Source organism: Cygnus olor, chromosome 2 (assembly GCF_009769625.2).
Source record: "Cygnus olor isolate bCygOlo1 chromosome 2, bCygOlo1.pri.v2, whole genome shotgun sequence".
NCBI lineage: Eukaryota > Metazoa > Chordata > Aves > Anseriformes > Anatidae > Cygnus > Cygnus olor.
This window is the reverse complement of record NC_049170.1, coordinates 144,135,577-144,157,015: the sequence shown is the minus strand read 5'-3', so window position 1 is coordinate 144,157,015 and position 21,439 is coordinate 144,135,577. Positions and strand designations below refer to the sequence as shown.

The window sequence follows — 21,439 nt, the reverse complement described above, 5'->3', positions numbered from 1 at the left end:
GTTTGTCAGCATCGATCCCCCCTATAGGAAGGATAGAGGCAAACACAACCTGTGCCCCTGATCCTTCAAGTAGTCGCCCCAAAGCCCTAAACTCCCTTTTGATCGCTCTCGGACTTCTCGTTGCTACCTCGTCATTACCAGCCTGAAAGACCAGTGGCGGGTAGTAGTCGGTGGGCCATACCAGGTGCTTGACTTTCTTAGCGAAGTCTCTCACCTGAGCCTCAGGGAGACAACAGACTTCCCTGTGGGTTGGGTCCAGTCGGCATATTGGGCCCTGTATCCCTTTCAAAAGGGAGTCCCCCATGACAATAACCCTTCTTTCTTTTTTGACAGTTGATGTAGCAATGCGGGGGATAGGTTGCCTTGCCTTAGGCATCTTCTCCAACTGGGACAGGCTTTAGTCTACTTCGTTGTTCTGACTGTCGTGTTCTAGACCCTCATACCTGTTATATAAGGGTAGATGGGAAGGTGAGGTGGGCAGGGACAGGGCTCGCCTACCACCCTGAAAAGGAACCTGCCTCCATTCCCCCCCTTGGCTTAGGTCTCCTCCTACTGCCTGGTGGGATGAGGGAACTTTTGTCTTCTGCATAGCAGGAGAAATTTGTGCTATGGCAGGCTCGTGAGTTTGTCTCAGAGAGGGTAGAGTACACCTCCACCAGTCAATTTCCCTCTCTGACTCCCTGATGCTCTGGAGCCTGCTCACCTCCTCCCGAAGCTCCTCTACCTGGCTGAGCAGCTCTTCAATATTCTTCAGTATTACTAATCAATTATAAATTTATGCTTTCTCTTCCATCACTGTGGAAAACAAATAGATTTCATCTATTTGTATTTACAGTAAGTTCATCTTACTGAAAAAAAAAAAAGTCTTTTTTTTTTCTTTCAGAAGCTTCTATTCTTCTTATGTATATTTTTTTTTTTTTTTTTTTTTTTAGAAAATTGTGATAAAGCATTGCATGTTAGTTTTCATGTTGTGGTTGGTGACTTAGAGCTAGTCTTTTGAAAAAAACTTTAAGTAAATTTATCTATGAAAATGGTGGGTTATATCAGTTTAAAAGGTGGAAAATATTACTAATTCACAAATATCACGATCTTCAGTCAGGTAAAACGGGTCAGTGATTTTTTTTTCTATATTGTTATTGAACACCATATGTTGAAATACATCAATACATGTATCTATGTAGAATGTGTATTATTTTCTTTTGCTTTACTTAAATAACAAGTATGTTCTCTTGACAGTTTTCTGTCCTTGGATGTGGTCAACCCCTTTTTTCTCACATTTAGTCTTCTTGATATCTTCATATTATTGCTGTACCCTTCATGACTCTGAAGTAGACTTCGGTTACATCAAAATAAATTTAATTTTAAATTAATAAATAGTTATATAAAAATAAATAAATCATTTTTAAATAGGTCATAAACCTTTTTCAAAGACCTCAGATGATGGAGAACATAGTTAGTGGATGCTGAGTTTTATTCATGGTATAAAATAAAATGAAATAAAATAAAATGAAATAAAATGAAATAAAATAAAATAAAATAAAATAAAATAAAATAAAATAAAATAAAATAAAATAAAATAAAATAAAATAAAGAGGTAAGAGGTTCTTCTACAAAGAAGTGGCAAAGTGTTATATACAGACTGACCTCTGCAGGAAGAGATTATACAGGCTTACTTCTGCAGAAAAACATAAACATTTAAAAAATAGAACTGAGGACACATGCAAAAAATGGGAAAAAACTTCTATGAACAGAAATGTTACCTTCCTTGCTTATTAACTGCTGCCACATTTTATTGTAAAGTGTCCTAGCAATATGTCTGTGTAGCACAGAGGCTGTGACAAGAAAGATAGGTAAGTACTTGGAATAGGTAATACAGTGGTCATAGAGACCAAAAATGTGTCTTTCAAGAGTAGGTTAAGGAAGCTTGTCTCATGTAAGTGAATCAAACAAGGCCAGAGACTGGCATGCTTTGCCAGCCCTCCAAAGTCAGTCTCCAAGATGGAAAATAACATAATGACAGTTTATAATAAGAATAAATGGGTGAAAATGAACCATGAATAAATTTAGGCTAGAAATTACAAGTCTATTTCTAGTATGGAACAGTGATTTTTTATAATAGTAGGATGGATGAAATATGACCTGAAATGGAGCTTGATGATTTTATGAATGACATAAGTCAGGTGTTTTCATTGCAACTAGTTATGTATTTCAGGGATTAAGCATGGCCTCCCACTGAGACACTTATATGTAGCCTGAGTAAAGGTTCTAAACTTGTTTGGGGGAAAAAAAAAAAAAATATATATATATATATATAGGGCAATTTTCTAAGCTAGCCTTGCTTACTGCCACTCTTCCTTGTGACTGGTTTGTTACTGAGCAAAAGGAATGGTTATGATCCATTACAACGAAAGTCTTCAAGCAACTCAGTGCTGTAAGAATTTTATTTCACTTGAACAGCTGGCTTAGTCACTGAATTCCCCTACTAAATTTTAATCTTCAATCACATTTAACCAAGATTTACTTCATAAGCTGTTACATCATTTCCCATTATCACGTTGCTGTAGAGGTACTTTGTACTATACATCCAGATATCTATCTGTATTACATGCAGACTTTTTTTTTTTTTTTTTTTTTTTTTGTGCCTTGCCTTTCTCACAAAACACAGTAATAAATAAATAAATAAAAGGATTAAGGCATGTCTTGATTGAGCTGTTTTTCTTGCATAACAAAGAAATTAATTGCCGTGTTAGCAACACAATAAATGATGATAAAAAGGAACACATTTCATGTACCCCATTTTCCACATTAGAACACCAAGCTGGTGCTTCAGTTATTTGCTTATTTATTCATTATAATTTTAGTCTGTCCTGTTTTAGTCTGTCTCCATATATCAGATAATGTGAAAAGAAGGTTTCCTATAGAGTCTAGAAAAATGTGTAGAGTATCTTTTGCTGTTTTCATTTTAACGTGTTTCTGTTTTCCTTTGCATTCCAAAAAAGAGTCAGATACTAGTTGTGATATTATACGCTCTGGCTGTTTGCCATCTTATCAGGACCATTGCACATTTTATATTTCAGATCTGTCAACTTGGCTTTGTTTGGTAACATGCTGGTGCCTTGATGCCTTTGTTTGCCATCTGCTACCCTTCATACAGTTACAGTGAATGCCATAGACATTTTGTCATGACTTGCATTCTTTGAAGATTTTCCAAACACCCACTGTAAAATACGTTATTTGTTTGGGCTGTTTCCTGTGGTTATAAAAACTGATTGCATTTTCTATTGCAGCCCTTTTTAATAGGGTTGACCTAAAGTGTGGACAAAGTAGGTAGTTACCATCAGAATCTGCAGTAACATGCTGTTATAACATGCCCTGATTCTATTTTGCTAACATCTAAATATAACAAGGTCGGATGATAACTGACCTCATTGGATCTTCATCAGAGAAGTGAGGAGGAAAATGAATGTGTTGGGGCATCATTTCCCTTTGGCAAATATGATGAGATTGGGCAGTAGTGGTCCTAAAATGTTCTATTTCAGCCTGTGGTATTGGATCTCCAATTTTCTAGCTTACAATCTGGACAAAATGGCTAGAAAGCTGGCAGGAAAAATAGCGCACACACACACAAATAAATAAATGAGGAGGCTACCCAGATAAAAATACCTTTCAAACAGAAAGTGGTTAGCTACAACAATCAAACCAATTTAGCTAGGCAAAATAGGGTGTTATTTATTTATTTTAATTGAATGTGTATACAAGTAGGGAAAAGACTAAAGGTTACAAGTAATAGCAACCTTTAATTGTCATAAACTTTTTCTCATAAACGGAGTAGGGTTCTCATCAGTCTTAGAGTGTGGGTGACATTGAGTTTGTTTCTCTGTCTTCTCTCTCCAGCTAAGACAGCAAAGATCAGGAATATATACTCAGTGTTTCCACAGTCTTACTGTATCCTAGCATATAGGATGAAGTGTATAGTAACAATATCCAAGTTTCATTTATTTTCTATAAGAAAACTGTAATTATATGTATACTTCTTTATGTTCAGTACCCTAAAGGGGGTAATATATAACGTGCTAATATAGCATGATATAACATATAATAGGGAGTAATATATAACGTTAATATACATATATAAACAACCAAAAAAAAAACATAGTTATGCATTTCATAATTTCCCTGTCAATGTTTAGCAGAAATCATCACAAATATAAAACTGAATGTATGAGGATGTTGTTTGAGTACTGTTATTATATTGGAAGTGCAAACTTCTCCTGCCTTCATGATCTGTACTATGTTTGAGTGCTATGTTTTTAGCTGCTAATGATGTTTAAAGAGGGGCAGAAGCATGTTATACCAGTTAGTGCTGGTGAGGCAGCCTATCTGAGAAAAAAAATATATTGCTCCTCCAGCCTGGACAACCTCCTTCCCTCTTCCTTGCTCATGTGGCACCACACCACCGGGAAGCACAGAGATGAGCTATAGGTGAGCAACAGCTTGGAGAGCAATGAGGTGAACCGGAATTGATAGTTGTATCAACTGGAATTGCAGACATGCAACTGCCATCTACCTGTCTCCCAAACTGCCTTTCAACAGTTTTTCAAAAGTTTCTGCTAAAGAGAAAACCTTATGGTTTACAGCGGAAATGTTGAATACTGGCTTATGTTAATGGTGAATTTTGAAGATATTTATGCCAGTTTTGTGATGATTTTACTTCTGTATTTTGTATTAATTCAAGCAGTAATTTAATTTTTATATCGTTCAATTGCTGATTACAAAGTCACTATTGATACTATAGAATGGCTTATTCTTATATTGGCAGTTGTCAATTATAGATGAAGATGCATGATACGCTAAAGGATGTCATGCTTCCCTGCATTAATATTACCAGTCAGTAATTCTTCAATACTAAGGTCTACTCTACTCCATTTTAACTCTCCAGCCTTAGCACCTGGCTAAAGTTAAAGTGCTGTTGTTTGGTTCTATATTTTCTGCCTTCATCCTCCTGCTGGACTTTTGAGTTTCACAGAATCACAAGAAAATGTGGAAAAAACAGCTAAGGAAACTCACTTTTTGTTTTATTAATAACTAGCAAAAAGCATGTTAACTATTCTTTGATTTTATTTCCTTTCATATTGTGTTAATGGACTATTGTCCATAAGTAGGATTGGTGAATGATTTGATCAACTAGTTTTCAGTAGTTTTAAAATCAGAAGTTTTTAAAAGATAGTTTTGTTCTTTTTTTTTTTTTTTTTTCTAAGCTGTATGTTCTATATTGTTTTATTAATATACTATTTGTCTGTTTATTTGTTTGTTTGATAATTCTAGCTTTGTGTGGTGGAGATGTTAGAGGACCTAGTGGGACAATTTTATCCCCTGGTTATCCAGAACTCTATCCAAATTCACTGAATTGTACATGGACTGTGGATGTTACCCATGGGAAAGGTAAATACATTGTTTTCTCTTTTCTCCTCCTTTTTTTCAATTTTCTCTTCTCTTCTCTTCTCTTCTCTTCTCTTCTCTTCTCTTCTCTTCTCTTCTCTTCTCTTCTCTCTTCCTCTTCTCTTCTCTTCTCTTCTCTTCTCTTCTCTTCTCTTCTCTTTTCTCTTGTCATCTTCTCTTCTCCTCTTGTCCTCTTCTCTTTTTTCTCTTCTCTTCCCCTCCCTTCCCTTCCCCTCCCTTCCCTTCCCCTTCCCCTTCCCCTTCCCCTTCCCCTTCCCCTTCCCCTTCCCCTTCCCCTTCCCCTTCCCCTTCCCCTTCCCCTTCCCCTTCCCCTTCCCCTTCCCCTTCCCCTTCCCCTTCCCCTTCCTTTTTCCCTTTTCCCTTTTCCCTTTTCCCTTTTCCCTTTTCCCTTTTCCCTTCCCTTCCCTTCCCTTCCCTTCCCTTCCCTTCCCTTCCCTTCCCTTCCCTTCCCTTCCCTTCCCTTCCCTCCCTTCCCTTCCCTTCCCTTCCCTTCCCTTCCCTTCCCTTCCCTTCCCTTTATTTTCCTTTATTTCTTTGTTTTGTTTTGTTGTGTTTTTTTTTCTTAAATGTATATATAAAAGTCCAGTGGTCTGTGCTACACATATAGATTGCAGATCTAGTTTAGCCACACTGAATTAGGAATTGTATTGCTGATTTTTGTTTGAATTTATATTTATTGTATTAATTCCTAGAATTCCAGATGTAGACTAGGCCCAGTGGAAAGCCAAATTTTTTTTATGGAACAAAAAGTCACTGAAAGTCTGTAGTCCAAGTAACAGCCAGTTGGATGAGGGTACATTAATCCGTACAGGTGAAAGAAGGTGGATGTTTTTTCTGTGTTCATGAAAAAATGCCTTCTCTTAGAGAGAGACATTAGACAGAAATAGTCCTTGATATTTAGATTTTGTATCAATAGAAGAATCTGAAGTGAAGACTTATGTGAGGATGTTATTCATATTATGTCATAAAAAGAAGTGAAGGTAATGAGAAGAGAATTGTTTAAAATATAGTTTTCATTATGTGAAATTTTACATTATGAATAGCTATTGACAAGGAAATGTCAGAAAGAAAAGTCCCTTTATTTTGAAGGAAAGAAATTGTTTCAGCTTACTGAGATACGTTTTCAGGGTGGCAGCATATAAATGGTAGCTTATTGTACACCTAGAGGTTCAATAAATAATATGGTTTAGAAATAAATGTAGATGGAGAAAAAAGATAAATAATACAACCCCTTCAGGGGACATTTAGAATGGTAAGAAAGAACTAATGACTAAAAAACTAATGAGAGACAGGAGACTCAAGAAAAGGTTATTTGTTGAAGTCAGATATCAAGATAAATATGTAATACGGGATTTAACTTTGCTTTGAGAAATGATCTTATTTCAAAGGAATATAAGAGTTACAGGAGAGGTTAGAAAATGCTTTGGATACAATGGAATTTGGGAATTCCAGGTAATGAAATTTCCTTGAAACAGTGTGTCCCAGATGCTTTCAGGCTTTGGGAGTAGATAAGAAGTAGATCAAGGTATTAGATTTATTTATTTATTTATTTGCTGTTTTATTTTAAATATAGGTGTGACTGCCAGTTAAATTTAAGGGAAGGTGACAAGTAGAGATAAATATTGTAAGATAAATTAAATATAAATAGGGTGAGGTGATAAGAACAAAAGTAATATTGTGTCTGTAATGCTGGAAAGAATAGAGGAAAAGGAGAATAGAGAAAAAGAAATGGGAGAGGGAAGGCAAATTCACTTCTGAATTCTGTCAGTTTTGTCTGTGAGAGAATGGAAGATGTGGCAAAGTATACTAATGATGTATTTCTTTAAGAGAGGTATTGATAACATAGTTACCTCACAGAAAAGTGTGCTTATCTGTGATTCCCTTGTTCTGTCTTGTACAAGTAGTGCAATAGATGTTAAACCACCATGACTGGATGTCCCATTTAAAATTTGATAAAATAGCAAAGTGTCTCTCTCAAAATCATTACTCTAGCTGTTCTGCAAGTCAACTACCAAACCTCATTGTGGCAATGTAATTTGCTTGTAAGTTTCAACAGTGAGAAAACATTACAAAATTACTGAACCTACTCTGGATGCTGTATTTGCCCTTGTTACCTCTATGGATGATGCTTGGCTCTTAGAGTTGCAGGAAAATAAGGTACTGTGATTCTTTTGCAGTGGAGAAAGGATGTGGGATGAATATCACTGTTTGTATGAATAGACTTAAATAAAGTGTAAGTCCTGCAGCCATTTAGCTTGCACCCTGTTTGAAAAGCCATTGGGTAACTATCTCAAGCTTGGTAATTTGGGCATTAAAGAGAAGGAGCAGACATGTAAGAGTGGTTAGTTTCATGGAGTAATACCTGAGTGAAAATTATGTAAGTTTTGCAGCAAGCAGGAGCCCAAATTCAACGTACATTTGTTAGGATTCTTGAAAGATTTGTTATTAACAATTTTGTTTTTCTTACATTTAAAATGGGATTTCTGAGGGCAAGTAGTTGGAAAAAAAATCCTTTTTTTTTCTTTTGAGAAAATTAAGTAGGTTTTTTGTGTGTGTCTGTGTGAAATCTTTTTCTGAAACCCTCAGCTAGAAATGTATTTAAAAGTTGTAATAAGTAAAGCTGAAGTTCTCAAATGTGATAATGTTTTATGTGAATTCATTGAAAAAGACACCACATATAATGAGACTCCGAAGAAAACAAATATGTAGAAATAATATACACATAGAGAAATATTATAAACATACACATTTATAAACACATACACACAGATACACATATATATATATATAATGTAAGCACATTCTTGTAGTATAACAGGTATCACAGAATCACAGAATGGCTGAGGTTGGAAAGGACCTCTGAAGGTCATCTAGTCCAACCCCCTGCCAAGCAGCATCACCTAGAGCACATCGTGCAGGATGGCATCCAGGCAGGTTTTGAATATCTCCAGAGAAGGAGACTCCACAACCTCTCTGGGCAACTTGTTCCAGTGCTCTGTCACCCTCACAGTAAAGAAGTGTCCCCTCATATTGAGCCAGAACCTCCTGTGCTTCAGTTTGTGCCCATTGCCTCTTGTCTTATCACTGGGTACAACTGAAAAGAGACCGGCTCCATCCTGTTGACACGCACGCCTCAGATGTTTATATACATGAATGATGTCTCCCCTAAGGCTTCTCTTTTCCAGGCTAAACAGGCCAGTTCTTTCATTCTGTCCTTGTATGACAAGTGCTCCAGTCCTCTGATCATCTTCATAGAAACATAGAATCATTAAGGTTGGAAAAGACCTCCAAGATCATCTGGTCCAACTATCACCCTACTACCAATGTCACCCACTAAACCATGTCTCTAAGTTCCAGGTCCAACCTTTCCTTGAACAGCCCCAGGGACAGTGATGCCGCCACTTCCCTGTACAACCCATTCCAATGCCTGACTACTCTTTCTGAGAAGAAATTTCTCCTAATTTTCAACCTAAACCTACCCTGGTGCAACTTGAGGCCAACCCCTCTAGTCCTATTACTAGTTACCTGTGAGAAGAGGCTGACTCCCAGCTCCTCACAACTTCCTTTCAGGTAATTGTAGAGAACAATAAGGTCTCCCCTTAGCCTCCGCTTCTCCAGACTAAACAACCCCAGTTCCCTCAGATGCTCCTCATAGGACTTGTGTTCCAGGCCCTTCACCAGCTTTGTACTGAGGGGCCCAAAACTGAACAGATCACTCGAGGTGCAGCCTCACCAGAGTAGAGTACAGGGGGATGATCACTTCCCTCATCCTGCTGGCTACACTATTCCTGATATAAGCCAGTATGCCGTTGGCCTTCTTGGCCACCTGGGCACACTGCTGGCTCATGTTCAGGCAAGCATCAATCAGCACCCCCAGATCCTTTTCCGCTGCACAGCTTGTAGCCGCTCTCCCCCAAGCCTGTAGTGCTGCATGGGATTGTTGTGGCCAAACTGCAGAACCTGGCACTTAGCCATGTTTAACCTCATCCCATTGGCCTCTGCCCATTGATCCATCCTGTCCAGGTCCCTCTGCAGGGCCTTCCTATCCTCTAGCAGATCAACACTTCCCCCCAACTTGGTGTCACCTGCAAACTTACTGAGGGTGCAATGAATTCCCTCAACCAAATCATTAACAAAGATATTAAAGAGGATGGGCCCCAACACCAACCCCTGGGGAACACCACTTGTGACTGGTTGCCAGCTGGATTTCACTCCATTCACAACTACTCTCCAGGCCTGGCCATCCAGACAGTTTTTAACCCAGCAAAGAGTGTACCTGTCTAAGCCATGGGCTTCCAGCTTCTCCAGGAGAGTGTCAAAGGCCTTGCTGAAGTCTAGGTAGACCATGTCAACAGCCTTTCCCTCATGCACCAGGCGGATCACCCGGTCATAGAAGTTGGTCAGGCAGGACCTGCCTTTCACTAACCCATGCTAACTGGGCCTGATCCTCCAGTCGTCCCGCATACATTGTGTGTTTGCATCCCAAATGACCTGTTCCATCGCCTTTCTTGGCACTGAGGTGAGGCTTACAGGCCTGTAGTTCCCTGGGCTCTCCTTACAACCGTTCTTATAGATGGGTGTCACATTAGCAAGTCTCCAGTCATCCAGGATCTCTCCAGATGACTGATAAATGATGGAAAGCAGCCTAGCAATCACATCCACCAACTCCCTCAGCACCGTCGGGTGGATCCCATCTGGCCCCATGGACTTGTGACAGTCTTCATAATATCATCATCCTCTGATCTTCCTCTGAACTCACTCCAGTAGTTCTATGTCTCTCTTGTACTGGGGAGCCCAGGCCCAGACACAGTACTCCAGGTGTGGCCTCACCAGGGCTGAGTAGATGGGTAGGATCACTTCCCTTGACCTGCTGGCAACACTCTTCTGAATTCACCCCAGGATACAGTCGGCCTTTTTGTCCACAAGGGCACATTTCCTGCTTATGGTCAGCCTGCTGTCCACTAGGACTCCCACATCCTTCTCTGCAGAGCTATTCTCCAACAGGTCACCCCCCAGCCTGTACTGGTGCTTGGGGTAATTTCTCCGTAGGTGCAGGACCTCCCTAGGTGCACTTGCCCTTGTTGAACTTCATGAGGTTCCTCTCGGCCCAACCCTCCAGCCTGTCGAGGTCCCTCTGAATGGCAGCACAGCCCTCTGGAGTATAAGACACTCCTCCAAGCTTTGTGTCATCAGCAAACTTGCTGAGGGTGCACTCCATTTCATCATCAAGGTTGTTGATGAATAAGTTAAACAACACAGTACTGACCCCTGGAGGACACTGCTAGCTACAGGCCTCCAACTTATACTCTGTACATACTGATTACAACCCTCTGAGCTCTGCCATCTAGTCAATTGTCAATCCACCTCACCATCCGCTTATCTAGGCTGCACTTCTTGAGTTTGTCTAGGATAAGCTCACCTCCTGAGTTTGAACAGGTCGTGGAGAAGCCAACCAGGAGAGGTGTGCTGCTGGACCTTGTATGACTGAATGAGGAAGGACTAGTTGGAGATGTGAGGGTTGGGGGCAGCCTTGATTGACCATGATACAGCGGAGTTCAGTTTCTGGCAAGGAGGAAGCAGGGCAAAAAGTAGGATTGTGACCCTGGACTTCAGGATAGCAAACTTTGGCATCTTCAGGGATCTACTTGGAAGAAATCCATGGGTTAGGGCTCTGGAAGGAAGGTGGGTCCAAGACAACAGGTTGGTATTCAAGTATCACTTCCTCCAAGCTCAAGATCGTTGCATCCCTATGAGTAAGAAGGCAAGCAAAGGGTGGAGACCTGCATTGATGAGCAGGGAGCTCCTGGCAAAGCTCAGACAGAAGAAGGAAGTTTGTGGAAAAAGGATCCGGCCACTTGGGAGGAATACAGGGACTCTGTCAGAGTATGCAGGGATGTGACAAGGAAGGCCAAGGCCCATTTGGAATTAAATCTGGCAAGGCATGTCAAGGACGACAAGAAGGGCTTCTTCAAATACACCAGTAGAAAAAGGAAGACTGAGGAAAATGTCAGCCTGCTGCTGAATGGGGCAGCTGAGAAAGGAGGACTTTCCCTTTGTCAAAGAAACAGGAAGATTAAGTTTACCTGGTTTAACTTTAAACTTCTAACAGTACAGCGCTATGTTTGGTAGGCTAGTCCACTAGGCCACTTCTTATATTTAATGGAAACACTCGTTTATCTTCAGGACATGGGTTATCTCAACGTAAATGTATCTAAAATAGATGGAATGAATTGTCCTCTGAAAGTGCCTATTTACCTCTATTATCTGATGTCCAGGAGCTTTATCTGATGGATGAATTGTCCAAGGGGAGACTCAGAGATTTTTTTAAGTGTTAGATGGTAACCATTAGAGAAAATTAATCCCAGACATATGCATAGATTATTTTAAAATAGAGGAGATAAATTTTATTCTGGAAATCTCATTTTCTGCTCTAGTTCATGTCTAATATAATTAGTACTTCAGAATGTCAAGGAGTATCTTGTACTGCCTATTAACTACTGATACTTTTTGTAGAATATAATTAATATTTTTCTTTAAGCTTTTTTTTTTTTTTTTGGATAAAATTTGGCAGTCTGATGTCAGACTACCAAGCAAATGTATGTAACATGTAGCCACAGAATGCTGGGGGGTACTTTAAAACATGTCTCTTTGTGTTGCAGCTTCATAATGCTATTACTTAAGGGCAGGTGATTAAATGCATATATTTAGTTAAGATTTATATGTTATATCTGCCTATGTTGTATTGCTAAGAAAAGCTCTATTTCTGTATTCATATATATTGTCTGAAATAATAGCATCTGCAATATATATTTTTATATTTTAATTTTACTATTCAGTTGCATTAAACAGGGAATTCTGGATTGATTTCTCATTCATATTCATGTGGACCAGTATTAAGATTCTTGAATGTCCACTAAAAACTTTGCTATGATTTTTTGTATTATTATTTTTATTTTTAATTTTGATAATTAGAATATTGGAACATGCACTTTAAGTGTAGTTAATAAGTCTAGTAATTTGTATTATACCTGAAGAGGAAATGAATCATCTATATTGTATCTGTTGTTAGCATATAGTTCAATATATAGTGAAGTGAAATTTGTGGACTGTCAATGGTATAGTTTAAACAACTAACTAGTAGAACAATTCATTTACTCACTCCCCCCACCCTCTTCCCACTCCCCAGCATTCTGGATTATAATATTTAGAAATGACATTACAGTGTTATGCCTTCTTGGTTTTAGTCAAAAAAATATTTATATATATATATATATATATATATTTGCCTTATAAAAAAGGGGCATGTGCAAAATAAGAAGGAATCTACTTGAACCTATCTTTTTAAAATTCTTCTCTGTGACACAGTATGTCACATAACATGTATTAATATTAGAGCATTTTCTACAGAAAACCAAATTGTACAACTAGGATATACCTTGGTGTTATGCTTAGAAATGCCATGGCTATCTGTAAAATTGTCTGAAACACTCCCTGTAGTTAAAATTTGAGTTTATGTTTGAACAAAATTCAGTGAACCTCAGTGAATTCATAGCAATTCCAATGTTTTGAGTTGCTACCAAAAAACTTTCTTTGGAGAGAATAAATACGATGCTCAAAGCAGATGAGTGATTTTGCTTATATAATTATTAGATTAAGATATTTTAAATCCTAAAGATATTTTGGGGATTATTTGGTTTTATCTTATACATAAAATGCAACCTGATCCAGTAATTTCTTTACCAGTGCTACTAAGTAAGGGCATGTTTGTCTGGATCTGCAAGCTACAATAAGTCTTGGCTGGGGAGCTCTAAGAAGAAAAGAGGGTATCTACTTTAAAAGGCTGAACAATTTTCCCATTTCTGAAAAGCGAAGACGTAACTAGAGGTCTCTAAGACCCAAGGGATTGCTCTTGCTGTTTCCATTCCTATGTCCAGCTGATAGAAAGACTAAGTATGAATCCCAAAGATCATAGAATCATAGAATGGCTTGTGTTGGAAGGGGCCTTAAAGATCATCTAGTTCCAATCCCCTTGCCATGGACAGAGATGCCACCCACTAGATCAGGTTTCCAGGAGCCCCATCCAGCCTGACCTTGAACACCTCCAGGAATGGAGCATACATAACTTTTCTGGGCAACCTGTTCCAGCGCCTTATCACACTCTGAGTAAAGGATTTCCTACTAACGTCTAATCTAAATCTCCCCTCTTTTAGTCTAAAACCATTTCCGCTTGTCATATCACTATTTGCTCATGGGAAAAAAAAGATGAAAAAAAAAAAAAGGCACTCTCCAACTCTCCATCTTTTCTATGAGCCCCCTTTAAGTACTGAAAGTCTTCAGCACTGGAGTCTTTTCTTCTCCAGGCTGAACATCCCCAGCTCTCTCAAGCCTTTCTTCATAGGAGAGGTATATCAGCCCTTTGATCTTTGTGTCCCTCCTCAGGACCCACTCTAACAGATCAACAGATCTTCTGTTACTTACCTTTGGCTCTACATATCCCATAAAAAGTTTTGCACAGTCTCCAAATACCATTTAAAAATCTGATGGTTTAACGTAATCTCATAAATTCCCTCCAATACTCCACAGTAAATCTGTAATTTCAATTAAACCAAAGATAATCTTTTTTCCCCATTCATCAGTTACGAAGTTCTGTTTGAACTGCTACAACATTATAGTGGTACATTTAATGGCCCATGTTGTGGTTTAACCTGGCCAGCAGCTAAACACCACACAGCCGTTCGCTCACCCTCCCCCCTCCCTCTCTGGGATGGGGGAGAGAAATGGGAAAGTGAAGCCTGTGGGTTGAGATAAAGACAGTTTATTAAGACAGGAAAATAATAATAATAATAATAATAATAATAATAATAATAATAATAATAATAATAATAATAAATAATGTGTACGAAATAAGTGATGCACAATGCAATTGCTCACCACCCGTTGACCGATGCCCAGCCTATCCCCGAGCAGCCGGCCCCCCCCTCCACCCCGGCTAGCCACCCCTCTATATTGTTCAGCATGACGTCAGATGGTATGGAATACCCCTTTGGCCAGTTTGGGTCAGCTGTCCTGGGTCTGTCCCCTCCCAGCTCCTGCTGCATCCCTAGCCTGCCCGCTGCAGGACAGAGCGAGAAGCTGAAAAGTCCTTGGCTTGGTGTAAGCACTGCTCTGCAACAATTAAAACATCAGCATGTTATCAGTACTCTTCTCATCCTGATCCAAAACATAGTATCCTACCAGCTACTAGGAGGAAAATTAACTCTGTCCTAACTGAAACTAGGACAGCCCACCAATCAGAAATGTAAGAGTTCTCGTATTTGTTAGTGTCCCAGTAATTCCTGCTCATTGAATCTTGTATATGTGTGTATGTAATTTATTACTTTCCTAATTTCTTATCATTGATTTTCCTACTGAAAGGTTTGGTTTTTGATCAATGTTACATCTACTATTAAAATCTGTTGTCTGTAAGAGTACCTGAGGATCATTAATCTTCATATACTACCTTCATCTTCAGTCTTCTATTTTCAGTCACATGAATGGATCTTCCTAAGCTTTACATTATCAGAATAATTTTACAAATCTGGAATCACTGTTTTAGAACTTTTATGCGACTATGCATGCTCTCTAGCAGAGGTCTCAAAAATATCTTAAGCTAGCTAATGTCTTCTCCGATTTGTTTTTCTTGAATTTTATGTGCATTCTATCCAAGGATTATGGTCTGACTCTTAGTTACAGATATGCAGAAAAAGTAATTTAATTGTCTGTCTTGACCTTTAAGTTCTTTTATTGCTATTCTTTTTTTGCTATTAGGTTCCTGGTTCTTCCTTCCTAGACTTGTGATTTGTATCTGATGGTTTGCAAAAAAAATTTTGTTTACATATCTTCTAAAGAGACCTCCCTTTGGGGAGAGGAAGTTCTCCTGCTAGTGTGTGTTCCATGAGTATATGATGTCATATATTTTATGACCTTTTCTTTCACTTGCTATACAAGGATACTGTTGACTGCTGGGGATAAAGCTTACTTTTCCCATTCTTCCTTATGCAGCTTGTAATTTTGAACAAATTCATCATTGGATTTTGCATCAAAATACAAGCATGTCCTTGAATTCTGTAAATCAGTCATCCATATTTAACAGCTAAAGGGAAAAGTGACTAGTAGCATCAAAAGACCTGATGTAAAGATATTGAGACGAAAATCAAGAAAGATACTCAATTTTAGAAATGTTGGATTATCTTTCTTTTCTGAACCATGATTCATAATGAAATGTATTAGTTTAATCATTGTCTTAGTTACATTTATGTTAACTGTGTGATACATAAATTAATTCTACATTTTCTAATAGGAGTGCAGTTCACCTTCTACACCTTTCATTTGGAGGATCATCACGACTACTTACTAATAACAGAGAATGGCAGTTTCACACAACCGTTAGCACGTCTGACTGGCTCAGAGCTTCCTTCACCAATCAATGCAGGTCTCTATGGAAATTTCAGAGCCCAGTTACGCTTTATATCAGATTTTTCGATATCATATGAAGGATTTAACATTTCTTTCTCTGGTAAGGAAACACCATCAGGAATAATTTGTTTTATGATATACTGAATCATAAGATTATTTAAGTTTGTTTGTTTGTTTGTTTGTTTGTTTTAAGCACAGCAATTTTAAAGCGAGAAAATCTCTCTGAAATCTCTGCTACATGATAAGTAAGATGACAATAAACTGTAAGCAACATTCAAGTGAGGGGAGGAAACAGAACTGGTCTAATAATTTCACAGTTAGTGAAATTCCAGATGAGCCCGTGAGTCAGTCAGTCAGACTCTTACGCTGTACCATTGTTTTTATTTGTTTTATGTGTCTGGGGCATTTATGGCTCTAATAAGTGTGATAAAACATGTTGTGTTATGCATCTTAAAAATGTTATGAATGTATTCATTAGTCTAGCTTTTGAAGGTAGTCTAATTGCCAACTTAACATTCATGCATTCATTTTGTTTTTAAAACTGAAATCTTTATTCAAGGTCAGTTGGAAATGCACAGAACTTATTAGACTGCAAGATTAGAAAAAAGGCTGATAGAAAACACAAGTTGTTCTCGCTTGTACAAGCTGACTTGTTCTCTTGCTTTCAGAATATAATCTAGAACCTTGTGAAGATCCTGGGATCCCAGAGTTTGGTAACAGAATAGGATTTAATTTTGGAGTGGGAGATACTCTGACATTCTCCTGTTCATCTGGATATCGTTTGGAAGGAGCTTCAGAGATTATTTGTCTAGGTGGTGGCCGACGAGTATGGAGTGCACCTCTGCCAAGGTGTGTGGGTACGTGGTCAGCTGCTTTCATTTGCTTGTATGTGTAGTCATTGTCCATGGATTTGCAGATATACAGCATGGAAATGCATGGTAATACACCTCTTAATTTGTAAGGTACTTTCATATCCTCCATATCTCCTTAGTCAAATTTCTTTTTTTTTTTTAATTTTATTTTTAATATAATTAATATTAGAATTATTCATAGACTTCATAACATTTCAAATTGAGGACAAAATCCTTACTGTTCTTATTTTGATAAATAGATTAGGAAAACTGGGTATAAACTTGTCAACATTTACCAGTTCAGTTATCCAATAATTGGCTTTTGTTTGTCAGTGCAAATTTCCAGGTGATACCTGTATTACAAAAATGCATAAATATAATTAAATCACTTAAACCAGATTTATTTCATACAAGTAGGTCCATGTGTAGAAGAACAGACAACATGGGCTTCCTAGGTAAGTTAGAGAAGGGTATCTTCAGAGAACAGTTGTTCTGGCTTGAAAATAATACCAATGATAACTGAAGCAACCTCTAATGGTTCCTAAAACTTTCCACTCACTGTAGAGGTAACCTACATAAGTAGGAAACTTAACTTTTAGTGGCTAAAGTTGTCTGAGATGAATTCTCCCTAAAGGTCTTTTGTTTCACTTCTATGGAGAACTGTTGAAAGAAAGAAAAAGAAAAAGAAAAGAAAAAAAAAAGAAAAAGAAAAAGAAAAAGAAAAAGAAAAAGAAAAAGAAAAAGAAAAAGAAAAAGAAAAAGAAAAAGAAAAAGAAAAAGAAAAAAAGAAAAAGAAAAAGAAAAAGAAAAAAAGAAAAAGAAAAAGAAAAAGAAAAAGAAAAAGAAAAAGAAAAAGAAAAAAAGAAAAAAGATAAAGATAAAGATAAAAAGATAAAAAGAAAAATGTGTAGTATTTCTAAAAAGTAAGATAGTTACTTAAGTGTCTGTAATTTTTTTTACTTATGTAAGGGTATTTCCTGTATGGAAATGTCTATATATGAAAATATCTATATCAATGTGTGTTTGGAATCTTCTTCAAACTAAATTGCATCATAGTGAAACCCATTTATTTCAGGATCTGATTGTATAATAATTGATTTACTCGATGCTTGCTTATACTCTGTGTTAGTTACTGTATCAAAAATTTCATGCCCTAATTTCATGCTTACTCTTTAGTATAGCAAAAGTTCTGAATTCCCCATATGCATAAACAACATTTATGTGTGCATTTATAGAAAAGATGGTTTAGAGGCTAGGTCAGTGTAGGTCAGAGTAGTGTATGAATAAAAGTTATTGTTGTGTAGGAGATGGTGATTTTGTAACCAGAAGAAAAATAATGAATGCATGCAAAGCTGTGAAAATGGATAAAATTTTAGTAATAAATACCTGGAAATGTTAGTATACTGAAAATTAATCAGTAAATTATCTGTAAAGATCTTGTGCAGGAACAAAAATGAAAAGAATTGCTATTTAGTTTTCATGATATAGAAAATAAATATTTATGTTTGCATGTTTGGAAAAAAAGGAAAGAGAAAGAGAGAGAGAGACAAAAGCTGGTATACAAGGGTTGAATTATGTTTCAGTCAAAGTTTTCTCCTTGTCTTTGAAAATGAAATATGGTCTCCACTAGAACAACTTACTGTACTGTTTTCTCCCCATAAATAATCCTCCTTCCATTGACCACGTATACTGAATTCAGAAATCTACATATTGTTTATGTTGCTCGTGTTTGGCATTTTCTACAGAAGCGATTCACAAGTTTTAATACTTCTGATATATACATTTTCACATACTCAAAAGCCCACTTGGGAATGAACCACTGTTCATACTATTTGTGCTCAGATTGTCAGTACAATACAAGAGAGACACAAATAAATGATGGTTAGAAGCTGGACCACTGATCCTGCAACAAAAGGTGAGACAATTGGTCCTTTCCAGACTGAAGCTTCAATAGAACCTAATAGCAGCCCTCAGTACCTGTAAGGAGACCATTAAGGCTCTTCACAGTGGTTTATGATAGGAGGATGAAAGGAAAAGGCATAAGATGAAACAAGAAAGTTTCAGACTGGAAATAAACAGAAACCTTTTTATGAAAAAAATAAATAGTGGAACAGGTTGCCCAGAGAGGTTGTGGTACCCACCCTTGGAGGTTTTCAAGTCTCAGCTGGTTAAAGCCCTGAGCAACCTGGTCTGACATCAGGGCTGAGCCTTCTTTGAGCATGAGGATGAACTAGATACATCCTAAGGTCCCTTCCAACTTGAATCTTCCCATGTTCTTGATTCTGTATCCTCTTGATAGGGATAGTTAGTTGAGTCCTGTGGGTCATACTATTATTTCTGTTGTTTTATTAGTAAATGCTCATAATGAACATCTGTACATTGTTACATATCTTAGTTCTCTACTTCCACCTGTGTCTTGGTCCTTTGATAGTACAAATTGCGTAGTTCTTAATTCCTTCTGTGGTCTCTTCAGGTGCTAGCCATTTAGTTTCCCTTTATATCCACAAGATTTTATTTTAAGGATAGTTCACCACAGAATACCCTTCCAGTAGGTGATATGAGTCGGACTTCACTAGACTTGGTCCCATTGCCTTGTGGAGACCTCCTAACAGCTTTTTCATTTACATGTACAATCAAAGCCTGTTTTGTATAGTCAGTCACAATCGTGCCAATCTTCATGTCATATTGCAAATTTGCTTAATTCTGTACAACAAATAGCCACTATTATTCTGGGTGTAGCATAGTTCTCAAATAATTTTGGATATTCTGAACACAGAGAAAATTACAGTTATGCATTTGGACCACAGAAGCACCACATAGAAGCTAGAGGACTCCCAAACCATGTAGTGTTATAGACATGACTGGGCTTCTCCAGATGGGTTTAGCTCCGAGTGGTGTAGATGGACACCATGCTTCACCACTTATCTCTTCCAGGAGTGGATGCATTTAGTAGTGTAGACACACTTAACGTGACCAGAGTGCTTCTTTAGCACATAACAAAAGTGCTTTCATTCACAAAATAAGAAATTCCAGCTATGTGACGGAAGATAGTGTTTGGGGCCTTCACAAAGATTCTAGGAATAAATAGAATGCCAGAACAATTGATGTTATCTGTGACTGGTTCTTTGTTCACATGCTCTTGATGTTTAAGGCTCTAGGAAGCACAGAGTTTAGGACCAATCAGAATGAATTGTTCTGGTGATGTTCAGATGTTGTTCATTGGCTGTGAAAGGACTGTACAGTATCTTGCACTATTAGTAATCCTGACCTTGACTAAATTCAAAATTTGAAAAATGAGTGGAATCAATATCTTGTGAAGAATCCTTCAACAGTAGAGTCTGAATTAGTATAATAGGTTGATTGATTGTACATGACTAGGTTGGTTCCTTTTATTAGCAATACATATGAGGGTGTTTGCCTTTACAAAGTGACATTTGTTTTGCTTTAATCCCAAACCACTTCTGTTCCTAATTTCCCACATCCTCTTGGTACATCAGCATACTATGAACTTTTTTTTTTTTTTAAATAAAAATCAAAAGAATTGTAATGCCCCTTATTATACGAGTATTTTACTTTTTATTCCACTACAACATATGCATATTTCTGTTTCATTGCCAAGCAGACGGTAGATAAAGATACTTATATATTTTATTTTATTTTGTATTTTGGAGGATCATAAATTTTTTCTTCTGATTTAGAGATGGATGTTTTTATTTTTAACTATTTTTATTTTTTATTTTCCTGTTGAAGCTTGTGAGGGTAAATATTATATATGAAAGAGAAATATGTCAGTTTCACAGAATCACAGCATGGTTGAAATTGGAAGAGACCTCTGGAGGTCATCTGGTCCAACCCCTGCTCAAGCAGGGACACCTAGAACAGGATGCCCAACACCAGTTCCAGGCAGCTTTTGAAGATCTCCAAGGATGGACACTCCATGACACATAGGCAACTTGTACCACTGTTCACTCACTCTCCCTTCGTGTACTTACATACATTTATAAGATAACCCAAGCCTCCTCTTCTCTAGGCTGAATAGTCCCAACTCTCTCAGCCTCTCCTTACAGTAGTGGTGCTCCTGCCCCTTGAACTTCTTGATGGCCCTTTGTTGGATTCTCTTTCATGTGTCCATGTCTCTCTTGTAGTGCATAGCCCAGAACTGGACACAATACTCCAGGTGCAGCTTCACCAGTGCTGAATAGAGGGGAAAGATCACCTGTCTTGACCTGCTGGTGATACTTTGCCTAATGCAGTCAGGAATACTGTTAGCCTTCTTTGTAAAGGCACGTTGCTGATTCATGTTCAATGTGGTGCCCACCAGGACCCCAAGACCTTTTCTACAAAGCTACTTTCCTTTCTGTGTGGTCCCCAGCATGTACTGGTGCCTAGGGCTGTTCCTCCCAGGTGTAGAGCTTTGCATGTCTTGTTGAACTTCATGAGATTCTTGTCAGCCCATTTCTCCAGCCTGTTGAGGTCCCTCTGGATGACTGCATGGCCCTCTGGTGAATCAGCCATTCCCCCAATTTATGAGTCATCTGCAAATTTACTGAGGATGCACTCTACCCCATTTTCTAGTTCATTAATGAAGATCTTAAACAGGATTGGACCCAGTATTGACCCCTGGGTTATTCCACTTGGTACTGGTCTCCAACTAGACTTTGTGCCACTGACCA

At 37.9% G+C, this 21,439-nt stretch overlaps 1 protein-coding gene across 6 annotated transcripts in view; it reads left to right on the top strand.

Moving 5' to 3' along the window:
* Positions 1-21,439, top strand: part of CSMD3 (CUB and Sushi multiple domains 3) — a 710,416-nt gene that overhangs the window by 431,082 nt on the left and 257,895 nt on the right. For all 6 annotated transcript variants that reach the window (XM_040546910.1, XM_040546915.1, XM_040546914.1 and 3 more), the window contains 3 exons: positions 5,326-5,442; positions 15,800-16,015; positions 16,584-16,772. In XM_040546910.1, the coding sequence (XP_040402844.1) occupies positions 5,326-5,442; positions 15,800-16,015; positions 16,584-16,772 (522 nt within the window). The remainder of the gene's footprint in view (positions 1-5,325; positions 5,443-15,799; positions 16,016-16,583; positions 16,773-21,439) is intronic.